This window comes from Oryctolagus cuniculus, chromosome 8, assembly GCF_051225735.1.
Source record: "Oryctolagus cuniculus isolate XC-2025 breed Fujian yellow rabbit chromosome 8, ASM5122573v1, whole genome shotgun sequence".
Classification (NCBI taxonomy): domain Eukaryota; kingdom Metazoa; phylum Chordata; class Mammalia; order Lagomorpha; family Leporidae; genus Oryctolagus; species Oryctolagus cuniculus.
In genome coordinates this window covers 29,398,920-29,411,194 of record NC_142874.1, presented here as the reverse complement: position 1 = coordinate 29,411,194, position 12,275 = coordinate 29,398,920, and the positions used below count along the sequence as shown (strand labels likewise).

The 12,275-nt window shown below is 43.6% G+C and overlaps 1 protein-coding gene and 1 long non-coding RNA gene across 2 annotated transcripts in view; one reads left to right on the top strand and one right to left on the bottom strand.

The window, feature by feature from the left end:
* The window catches only part of LOC127482618 (annexin A10), a 70,797-nt gene that overhangs the window by 31,603 nt on the left and 26,919 nt on the right, over positions 1-12,275 (bottom strand). The window contains exon 3 of the mRNA XM_089302221.1: positions 7,628-7,722. Coding sequence (XP_089158347.1) covers positions 7,628-7,722 — 95 coding nt within the window. The remainder of the gene's footprint in view (positions 1-7,627; positions 7,723-12,275) is intronic.
* Positions 1-12,275, top strand: part of LOC138843602 (uncharacterized) — a 39,821-nt gene that overhangs the window by 9,601 nt on the left and 17,945 nt on the right. The gene's annotated exons all lie outside the window — the stretch shown is intronic.

Sequence of the window (12,275 nt, the reverse complement as noted above, 5' to 3'; positions counted from 1 at the left end):
CAAGACACATGATGCATGTTCTGCCACTTCTCTGCCCTCATCTCCTGCATTTCTCCTTGTTCCTAGCTTCGATCTGCTCCAGCAATGTGGTCTTTGCTTTTGCCCTTCTCTCTCATATTCTCCCCACTGCGATTCACATAGCCTGCCCCTCCTGGTCACCCTGTTTAAATTAGATCCAGCCCTCCAACTCATAGTAGGTTATTTATTTATTTTATTCGAAAGGCAGAGAGATAGAGACAGTAAAGAGAGAGCTCCCTTCTGCTGATCCTCTCCCCAAAATGCTATCTGCAGTCAGGGCAGGACCAGGCTGAAGCCAGGCAATGGGTTTCCCATGTGGGTGGCCAGCAACCAATCACTTCAACCATCACTTGCTGCCTCCCAGGGTGTCCTGGAATTAAAAGCAGAGCCAAGGGGCTGGTGCTGTGGTGTAGCAGGTTAACCTGTTGCCTATAGTGCTGGCATCTCATATGGTTGCCGGGTTGTGTCTTGGCTGCTCCATTTCTGATCCAGCTCTCTTCTAATGTGCCTGGGAAGGCAGCAGAAGATGGCCCAAGTCCTTGGGCTCCTGTCACCCATGTGGGAGACCTCAAAGAAGCTCCTTGTTCCTGGCTTTGGTCTGGCCCAACCCCGGCTGTTGCAACCATTTGGGGAGTGAAACAGTGGATGGAAGATTCTCTCTCTCACTCATTCTCTCTCCTTTTCTATCTCTGCCCTTCAAATAAATAAATAAATCTTTAAAAAAAGCAGAGCCAAGAGTTGGACCCAGGCACTTAGATATGGAATGCGGGTGTCACAGGAGGCATCTTAGCTACCGTGTCAAATGCTGACTCCTCTTTGACACTTTCTTACCTGGTTTCCCTTTTTAACCATAGCACTTGTTGATTCCTAACATGCCACATTTTAGTAAAGCATTATCTGTCTCAACCAGGGAGCTCCAGCACAGCAGAGCTGTGGTCTGTTTACTCTTGACCATTTCACCAACCCATGGAGATGCACCTGCTAAGTATTTGAGCCCTTAAAACATAGGCGCTAAGTAAACAAATGAATAGTACGACTTGCAAGTCAACAGTTACTCATTTAGAGCCATTCCCAGTAATTCGACGATCCAGAAGCAAAGGTCCCTATCTTCAAACAGTTTCCACTGGTGCAAGGGGCAGAAATAGGGGCATCATAATGACCTTCCAGTGAGGAAGTGGCAAATACTTAGGGTGGGAGGCATAACATCAGGAGGCTGAGAAGGGAGACCACGGCTCTCAGTTGAGAACCTAAACATTGAATAATATGTTTAGGTAGCTAAACTTTGAAGTTCAAAGAGGAACCTTCAAATAGGTTCTCCAATTAGAAGAATTCCCACTTGGAGCTGTATAAAACTGCTCAGATGTAATCCTTGGAGTGTGAGTGCCTGACTTTGCTGTCTTCCACAGGCTTACCCTATAGGGAGAGTGTCACTGCCTGGTTTTCCATTAAGCTAACGAGCACTTGCTTTTATAAATTGAGCCATTTCAGATTGCTGAAAAACCTGCACATTACCCACCTTGCAGCTATCCTGCCCATTCCATCTGAATTGAAACAGCAGCTCCTATCTCTTATTCCTCTTACTTTATCCAGGGCTGGAAGTACTAGGAACATCTTGCTAGTCTGAATATGCGCAGGGCGACCACTTCATATGCTTTTCACTTGTATGTTTTTTTCCATTTTGATAAAAAAATGACACTTGCTATTTAAACACTCAGTAATGCAAACCTACAGAAAGTGGAACTAAGAATTTGTCTTAATTCCACCCACCCTGGCAGTCACTGTGTAAATCCTTGCACAATTTTATATTATATTATAAAGGCATTTGTGTGAGTTGTTTTGTTACTTCACAGTGGTAAGAGACTATTCTTTCAAACAATTCCATACCCATATTTTCAGAGCTGGATTAATTGTTTGATTTTCAATGGAAATTTGCTAATTCATTTTTGTTTGATAACAATCATACTACGTTGGTCTTCTTTTTAGAGAAGCATGGTATATTGAGGCTATTGATTCTGTAGTTGTTAAGTTGTTAGTTCCTAGTTGTTAAGTTCCCAGTTTCACCAAAATGAGTATATCTAATCAAATATGTATGTGAATGATAAAGTAATTGTGCCATTTTAAATTATATTTAATTTATTCTTACACAATTGATTTGTGATAAGCTGTGCAGTGGATTTCAGCTTCCCAGGCTCTAACTGCATCCACTGCGCTGTCCCCACACTACAAGTGGAAAGTAGAGAGTAGGATGCAAGACCTGCCACCAGGGCTGATGATGCGGCAGTTGCACCTACGAGGTAGGTGAGGTCCTCTCACAGTAGCCATTTCCAAGTTATTTTAATACCTCACTGTCAGTATTTTTAATCGTAGAGCTGAGAGGTGATAGGGAAACTCTGTAGTAGGAGAGCACAATGGGTTTGAAGAGGGAACACTTCATACATTCCCATCTATTTGTTAATTCACATCAATTGTTTTAATTAGGTCAAATCGCCATAAGAGGATAGCACCTATCGGCAGGATTAAGCAACAGAAATCTATTTTCTCACAGTCCTGGAGGCTGGAAGTTCAAGGCCTTGGTCTTGGTAGGGTTGGTGGTGGGGGCTTTGTCCTGGCTGGCAGGTGGCAGGGGGCTACCTCTTCTGTGTCCTTGGGTGCCCTTTCCCTGTGTTTACACAGCCCTACAGTCTCTTCTTCTAAGGGATAAGAGCCCTACTGGATTAGGAGCCACCCCTGTGACCTCACTTAACCTTAATCACTCCCTTAAGTCCCTGTCTCCAAATACAGTTATGTTGGGGATTGCAGCTTCAACACATGGGCTTTTAGGGGAACACAGTTCAGTTCATAAAGCCAACTCTGTGGCTGCCACTGTTGTTGGGGACACATTTGGGAACAAAACAGACTACACCCTTCACGGGGCTTGTATTTTAGAAGGAAGTGACAAATAATAATTCAAACAGGTAAATATACTACATAGGTTAGGAGGTGATGAGCGTTGTGGACAAAAATAAGAACAGGTAAGGGGCTGTGGGGGCCAGCCCAGGCCTTGCAGTGGGTGCTAATTTTAGATAGATCTTGCCCTCTTGAGTAGTTGACATTTAAACAAGACCTTGCAGGATATTAGAGAATTAGAAACACAGATGTCTGCCCTATGAAGTCTATTGTTTATTCAACTGAGAACCATGGGCGTGACCGAGAAGCTATGGAAGACATGACTTAGAGTCGGATAACCTTGGCTCAAGTTTTCCCTTTGTGCAAATTAGCCTCTGCAGTAAATTACCTAACCAACAACGTGGGTTAAATGAATGATAGAAATCAGCGCGATGCATCCCCATTCCAGATGAAAATGAGAAAATAAATTGCTTCAGTGCTGCATTTGAACTCCTTTGGGGATCACTGTCTGATTATAAACCTTGAGTTTGGCTCATCCTTCTCCCTGTCTCAAAGGTATTTTCTTGTTCCCTTGGTCTCCTTACACTGTCAGTGGACCAGCCATTGTATGGTGTGGAAGATCCATAGCAACCATATTAATGGTGTTGCGAAATATGCCAATCAGCAGCCTTTCAAATGGCTTTGCAGCTGAGTCTGGGGATTCATTTCTGCTGTGGGTGAGGCAGAGCTGTTGGTGCAACTTGGCAGCTCTGCACTCCTGTGGAATATCAAGTCACAAGCATTTATGGAGCACACCTGTGTGCTTTACTCAGCAGCCAAGAGCATCATTCTGTCAACTCTTGACTACCCATGTTAACAGGAAATAAAAATATCCATGATTAACATGGAAGATAATCTGTACACTCTCATCCCAGGAAGGGGAAAGCAGCAAATGGAAAATGGGAGCAGTGATTGTGCATGTGAGTAGTGGGGGAGAACAAGGAAGCCTAGTGGAAGGTCAGGCAGATTCAGCGGTAGTGGCTACGTAAAGGCATGAGGAGAAGAGAAATCCAGATCACCCATGAGCAGTTACCTTAACTGCAGAGTGGGTACAAGAGGAGGCCTTCCTTTTTTTGGATACTGGGTTTTTTTGGGTTTTTAAATAAAAAACATAAAAAGGCAGAATATAATTTCTTAGAATCCCTTTTTATATGAATGAAGCACCTCTTCTATGTCAGACCTTCATTGAGCTCTTGGAGGGATAGCAGCAAATGATCCAATCCCTGCTGTCCCAGGAGGCTGGGGGCAGCAAGGTGTGGAAGTAAAGTAACACAGACCAACAGGGCATCCAGCCCAGAGCAGAAGGTGAGGGCAACAGGCTGGGAAGGTTTCTGCGAGCTTCCAGAGCCCAATTACCTCTTATTGGAGGCACTGTAGCTCTCTGTGCCTTCATAGCATCATTCAACAAATGTTCATTAAGCCATCTGATGTTAGACATTGGTGCTGAACTCTAGGATGAGCAGGAGCCATTTCAACTTTCAAGGCTTCCTGCTAGAGTGAAACGGACTTAACCACGCTGAAGATGTGATGTGAGGAAGTGGTGAAGAGGACGCCTTAGCAGCTCAAGACTCACCACTCTGCGGGGAGGGTGTGAGGCATGGCGTTTAGGATGAAGACAGGTGGGTAGTTTGTGGCAATGAGAGGCCACCGCAGACAGATGGAGTGCCTTGAATAAAGGTGAGGGGCAGGCAGGTTGGTCTGGAGACCTACAAGCAGTTCCATTTGGCCACAGCTGAGTGTGAGAGGAGGGGAGGAGCGTTAAGATGGAGACCAGAGGGGCTGGTGTTGTGGCACAGTTGCTTTGCCAGCATCCAGTATTGGATGCTTGTTTGAGTCCTGGCTGCCCTATTTCAGATTCTGCTCCCTGCTAATGCACCTAGAAAATCAGCAGAAGATGGTCCAAATGCCTGGGCCCCTGCCACCCATGTGGGAGACCTAGATGGAGCTCCAGGGTTCTGGCACTGACCTGGCCCAGCCTTGGTTGTTGGGACCATTTGGTGAGTTAACCAGTGGATGGAAGATCTCTCTGGCTGTCTCTCTCTCTCTTTCTCTCTGTCACTCTGCCTTTCAAATAAATAAATCATCTTTAATAAAAAAAAGATGGAGACCAGAAACAAAGCCAGCAAGGTTCTGTGTGCCCTGGGAAGGTATTTGGGTTCATTCCATGAACATCTGGGTATACCTGGGGGGATTACTGGGATAAACACTCAGGGATTAAAGTGGGCAACGCGTTCTGTGAAAAGTTTAGACTTTGAGTCATTCTGGCTTCTTTGGATGGTGGACATGAGTGGGAAGGGCATGAGGGCAGCAGGGAAATTTGGCTTAGTGGGGGCGCAGAACAAAGGTCCAACTGAGGACTGTGTAAGTGAGGAAGAGAGAAATGCGAAGTGCTAAAGAATTTGCAGGACGTGGTGATTGGCTGTGTGACACTGGTGTTTCAGAGGAAAGGGGCAGTGTGGTTCCGTGTCTTTCAGTGTGGGCAGTTTAGTCAGTCAGCCAAGATGTGCAGAAGTAGGGGTGGGGCTATTCAGCAAAGTGAAGTCTTCACCCTGAGACCTCCTACAAGGAGTCTCTACAGTCCTGGGAAACCGCCATGCTTGGGGGCCAGCATTGGGGCACAGTGGGTAAGATGCCGCCTGCGATTGTGGCATCCCATATGGGCGCTGTTTCCAGCCCTGGCTGCCCCACTTCCGATCTGGCTCCCTGCTAGTTTGCCTGGGAAGGCAGCAGAAGGTGGCCCCAAGTGCTTGGGCCTCTACACTTGCTTGGGAGATCTGGATGAACTCCTTAGCTTCCGCCTGACCCAGCCCTGGCTGTTGTGGCCATTTGGGGAGTGAACCAGTGGATGGAAGAGTCCCCCCAACCTCACCATAATTCTGACTTTGAATTAAATAAATAAATAAATCTTTAAAGAAAAGAAGCCATGCTTGGGTTTCAAAACATTTTTGTGCCAAAAAAAGTGTCTTTTAAATCTCTACCTATCTAACATCTGTCCATCCATCCATCTGAAGGGCAGAGAGACAGAAACAGAAAGGGGGAGGGTCATGTGGGAGGAGCACCTCCCACGTGGGTGACAAGGGTCCTGACTACTTGAGCCATCACTGGCTGCCAGAAGTCAGAAGTGGAGCCAACACTGGAATCCAGTACTATGATATGAGATGCCAGTGTCCCAACAGCTATTATAACCATTGCAGCAAATACCTGCCCCTAGACATCTTTCAATTCCATTTTCCACAAACATTTTGAAGTAGCCTTGCATGCATAGTGGAAAGTGCTTAATTATAGCATAACATTTTAAATGCAACTCATTTCTTCATTATTTTAATTTGTGTCATTACAGTTTTGCAGCATTTGATAAAGTAATGCTTTAGCCTAAATTAACTTGTTATATCAAAAGCAAAGAGGAATATAAACCTTTAGGGAGTTACTGAAAAATGGCAACCCTTATAGCACTTTGTATAGAAACCGATTTAGATTGCCCATGATGCAACTTTGACATTCTCTTTCCAAAAATCTAGCTGTGGTGTCATGGGAGCAGAAGGTCAGGGAAGAGTCTTATGTTAAAAAAAAAAAAAATAAGTACCTGTTCTCCTTTGAAAAAATGCAACTAATGTCACTGTTCGTAGTGGCTTTTTGGATTATTTATTCATTCTAAAATGGAGGGCTACCTTTTATTTCATGAACTTAATAAAATTCATGGAAAAATGGAGTTCAAAGATAAGCTGGTTTTGCTGCAAAAGATTTTGAAATACATGCATGGTTGTTTCCTAACATGCATTTCTGTGAACTTTTTTGAACATCCTCGTGTTATAGTTGTTCAAAGACTGAGGGTTGGAGATGGAGTTTCCGTGGACTGGCTCTAAAGAGAAAGTTTTATGATAGTGTTTCATCCAGAGTGCTCAGTTGACAAAGTAATTGCTATTCCAGGCCCTGTGGGCCAGAAGAGTTTTTGTTCTCAATCTGTGGTTTAAATGCATAACAAAAGCAAGGGCTCTTTAATGGCTCTTGCTTTGAAATTAGAATGTGATTACTTCACAAACACCACGGATGGTTTCCTGGCCTTAAAACTATTTTTAAACTGCCATTCTTTTGTAATGGTCTCTCTAACCCCAAGCTGTGGAGAAGAAAAGCCTTGGAGAATTTGCTTTGGTGGAGAGGGAGGCAGGGGCCTGAGGAGAATTACAGGGCGAGTTGTTATTTTTTGACCTGGTGGTCATTAGTTCTTTTTGTCCCTTCTGAAAGTGCCACACCGGGGCATTCCCAGCACACTTTTAGCCTTAATGGACAAACCAGCAGCATAAGGTCACCAAAACTCACTCTGGGTGTGCTTGCGTGAGTTTTGGGAAAGAGCTGTGATCACCATGAGTGTGAGCACACACACACACACACACACACACACACACGAGGGCACTGCAGAAAGTCATGGGAAATGTGAATTATGAAAAAAAAAAATGCCTGGCTTTCAAAATTTCCCATACCAACCCAAACTTAGCTTCTCATTTTTTTTTCCATGCAGTATTGCAAGTGCGCCCGTGTACATTTCACGATACAGCTTAGGAATACAAACTATTTCTGACACACAGTGAGGTCTGAAATCTTTGTGATCTGTGAGAATGACAGACGTGACAGACGTGGCCACATCTCAGGAGCCCGCCCCCAGCAAAGGTCAAGGAAGAGGCCTCACCCTGCCGTACATGCTCTGGTAGGCCTCTGCAATCATCAGCCTCTGGGCATTGCAGCGCTGAGTCAGGATGTCAATCAGCAGGTCTTTGTCACACTCTGGGGAGGAACAGTATTTGCAGATTAGTCAGGTTTGGGAAGAACCCATTATCTCAGGATCCAAACCAATATGCCAGCATTACTAGCCCTGAAGGCGCATTCAAGCCAAGAAGAATTTTCTCGCAGACGAGAAATTGCACAGCAACCCCACATGAAACCCAGATTCTTCCTAGCTCTCATTTTAGTGCTGTTACTACAGCGGCAGCTCCCACCCCTGAAAAAGACCTCACAACAAACACTAGGAGTAAAGGAAATACTGGCTTTCTCCCACCACCTCTCATGCCTCTGCCACCTGGCTCTCCAGCCCTCATGCTGATGCGGGTTTCAGTGGCCAGCGCATAGAGACACGACTTGCAGCTGACATGCATCAAGACAAAGCTTTCTGCTCATGTGCAGAACCTCCAGAGGAGGCAGATGTCGTGGAGAAAGAGATTGTTCCGTTTCAAGGCAACTGTATGTCTCTGAGGGGTCGTGTGAACCCATCACCCTTGCATTAAATTCTGTAGAGACCAAAGATCCCTGAAATGTAAAAGGTTTGTCTGAGCTATGACAGATGCTATCCAAAATAAAAGGATTGGTCTTGGGAAAAGCTACCCAAGCCACCACCAGCATGGTGGCTACCACGTACACTGACTAAAGTGTCAGGGTATTTTAGAAAACAAATTTTGGAAGGAGAAAACATGAAACACTTGCTGGGAACCAGCAGTAGCTAGAGCCAAGGGGATGGGACAATGCACAGTGGGCCGAGGCCTGAGCTAGGAGCACGCATAAAGAAAAATGCTGGCTGCTTCCAGCTTGGTCAGTTCTGCACGCAGGTGGTGCTGTCGCCTGATGGTTAATCTTCCACATACAGGCAAATCCTCTTTTTGTCTTGTCTTTGTTGGTTTAGCCCCAACCTGTCAGTTGGATATAACTCCTCTTATCTCTTATGCTTATTTAACTCCTTCTGTTTGCAAGAAGAGATGTTAACCATGAACCATGAGGCTGTATGTGAAGCAAACCATCATTTCAAAATTGAAGCCATCCTGGATGGTGTTAGGGTCTTAGGAAGACTATGGGTCAGGTACTGGACTATAGAACGAATGAGGGCAGGTGACTCGGGTTTACAGAGGTGCAGGGTGCCAAGGAGAAGTCAGGTAGGAAGGCGTCACGTGGAGGTGCCAAGGAGAAGCAGGAGGCAGAGCTGGGTGTTTCATGCAGGCGGGAGAAATGATCTGAGAGTTGTAATAGGGAAGCAGGAAGATCTAGAATTAGCCCCAAAGACTGAAATTAGTGGCTTCTGAGAGAAGAGGCGTCGAGCCACGCGGTTTGGGGCTAGCCCAGTTTTGACTCTGGACTCACAAGAAAACAAGTGGCTGTGGAGGAGTCTTTTATCAGCATGAGGGGAACTCCAAAATGAAGGTATTTCTCACATTAGAATATTTTTCGATGACTTCCATTGCCTTGTGATTTTGCTACCATCACAGTGATGCAATTACTATAGAATTCTCTTTTTTTGTTCTTTGCCTATTGAGATCCTCTACAGACTATCTCTCTGAGTTATTTTTCACTTTTGAAAGGTTTCATAGCAATTCTTCTTCATTTTTTCCTTCCAGAGCATCTCAGAATAATTTTATGTTTATCTAAACTTTTATTAAAATTTAAAGTAACTGTAAACTTTAAGAGTCAATTTTGAGAGTTGTCTTTGTGTCATCAATGGTATATTTGCCAACTGATTGAAATTATTTTCTAAAAAACTTAGTAAAAATTTGTAGATTTTACAAAGGGCAATAAGTATTACTTGACTAAAATTATTCTTGCTTATATTTCTGCAGGTATTTGAAGTTGTAGTATTTTTATTTTATTTCTCAACACATAATTGGTTAACTGAAGAAGTGATATTGAATTTATATTCACTTTATATCCAGAACAACTATTGAATTCTTTATAATTTTTAATAACTAATTATTTGGTTACCTTGGATTTCTAGTTAAATAAGCATTCTTTAAAAAGTTCATGGAGAATGGGACTTATGAAAAAACTTTGCATGGATTTCATTATTTTTTGCAAAAAAGCAAACATCTGATTTCATTTTTAATGAACTTTTTGAAGTATCCTTCCAGAATATTTTCTTCAAATAATACCAGCTTTGATTTTTTCTTTAGAATTTTTGTATATTTCCCTCTTTCTTTTCCCATTGTATTAGGACAGGGATACCTAGATAATTCTTATTTTCTGGTTTTAATGGAAACTTGGGGCATAATGAATCATAGCAGTTTGGTAGGCTTTCAAGTTGTGTAGTCAACTCTTGTTACTCCTGGTATTTATTCTCTACAAAGTTGCCATGAATATTGAATTACTGAAAGCTGCAGTTCTCTGGTTGGGTTTTTTTTTGTTTTGTTTTTTTGTTTTTTGTTTTTTTTTTTTTTGGTCAAAACTGAAGTGCTGGATTGGCATTGTGATGCAGCAGGTTAAGCCACTGCCTGTGACAGACACCCGCATCTCTTACCTGAGTGCTGCTTCCAGTCCTGGCTGCTCTGCTTCAGGTCCAGCTCCCTGCTAATGCACCTGGGAAAGCAGCTCTAGAAGGTGGCCCAAGTCCCTGGGCCCCTTCCTTCCCACCCTGGTGACCCAGATAGATTCCAGGCTCCTGGCTTTGGTCTGCATCAGGCCTGACTGTTGTGTCCACTTGAGAAGTGAATCAGTGGATGGAATCATTCTTTCTCTCTCTCTCACTCTCGTGCTCTCTTCCCCATCCCTGTCATTCTGCCTTTCAGTTTGATAAATATTTAAGAAAAACCCGAGTATAATTCGTATTATAGATTTGTTTGCCAATGTCCTTGGGAAGTAACCCTAACTCTAACGCTAACCCTAAACCTATTTAGGTTGGGGTTAGGGTTTCAGCATTGAAAACCTATTCTTCTATATATTCTTTTCCTGTAGCGCCGAGGAGGGTTTTAAACATTGCTCTGCTCCCCGTGATCTGCAGTTGTCTCCTCTGTCAGCCAGCACTACTCTCAGGAGAGAGCTGGCCACTCTGCTGCTCTCTCAACTTTCTGTTGTTATCAGCTATCACCTGATGAACCGCACAGCTGCTGTTTTCATCCTTGGCATCGCTTCACCCCATAGAGTGGATGTGGCTTGAACATTTTCCAGGCAGCCCCCTGCACACATCAATGGATGCTCTGTTCTTTCTGATGTGCTGTATTATTAATTTATTAACATAAATCTCCTGGCCAGCAACACTGCAGCCCGTGCTTATCTAGCACACATATTTTCTCCAAAAACTTCATTTTGCATTTGTGTACTTTTTGTGTGTGTGTGCATAGGAAACCAATCAGTATTTTACCATTATTCTTGGGGCCATTTTTACTTTTTTAGAAGTCTGAGGCTTCTGGTTTTGAAAAACACTTTATTTATTTGAAAGGCAGAGTTATGGAGCCAGGGGAGAGGGAGAGACAGAGAGAGAAAGAGAGAGAGAGAGAATCTTCCATTTGCTGGTTCATTCCAAATGGCTACAGCATTTTCTCCCCCGCCCCCCTTTTTTTTTGCTTGGGGGCATTTTAAATAGTAAAATCCCCAACAAACACCATCAAAATTGCAAAAACAATGGCACTTATAATAGACAACAAAAAGAACATATATTTAATGTTTGAGTACTAAAAGAAGAAGGCGTTTTGTGAAATTCTATGATCTCTATTAGGATTATACATCCTAGTGATTCTGATTTTTTTTCTTTCTGCACATGTCTGCAAAACACCATAAAAGCACTACAAGTATTGATTTTGGGGCTATAAACGATTTTAGCAAATAGACATATTTGTAAATACAGAATCCATGAATAATGAGGATTGGCGGTATGGTAAGATAGTTAAAAGTTGTCTACCAGGGAAGAAACTAATCTTGAATAAAATTTCCAATATTTTTAAACAGCACTGGGTGGTTCGTGGTCACTTAATTTTAAATGTAAATTTATTTTTTTTTTATTTTTTGACAGGCAGAGTGGACAGTGAGAGAGAGAGAGAGAAAGTTCTTCCTTTTTCCTTTGGTTCACCACCCCCAATGGCTGCTGTGGCCGGCGCGCTTCGGCCGGCGCACCACACTGACCCGAAGCCAGGAGCCAGGAGCCTGGTCTCCCATGCGGGTGCAGGGCCCAAGGACGTGGGCCATCCTCCACTACACTTCCAGGCCACAGCAGAGAGCTGGCCTGGAAGAGGGGCAACCGGGACAGAATCCGGCACCCTGACCGGGACTATAACCCCAGGTGCCAGCGCCGCAGGCGGAGGATTAGCCTAGTGAGCCACGGTGCAGGCCTATCCAATTTCTAAGGAAGAAATATCACTCTGTACAATCTTTTCCAGAAAACTGAAGCAGGGAGAGTACTTCTATCTTATTCTTCAGACCAAATACTGAAACTCTAACACCAGAACCAGATAAAGCAATTACAAGAAAACTATTAATAGTATCTCTTATGTGTAATTTTTATGACGTAAAAATTCTCAAAAATATTAGTAAATTGAATATAACAACGTGTATGAAAAACTACGCTTCTTGACCAAGTGGGATTTATTCCA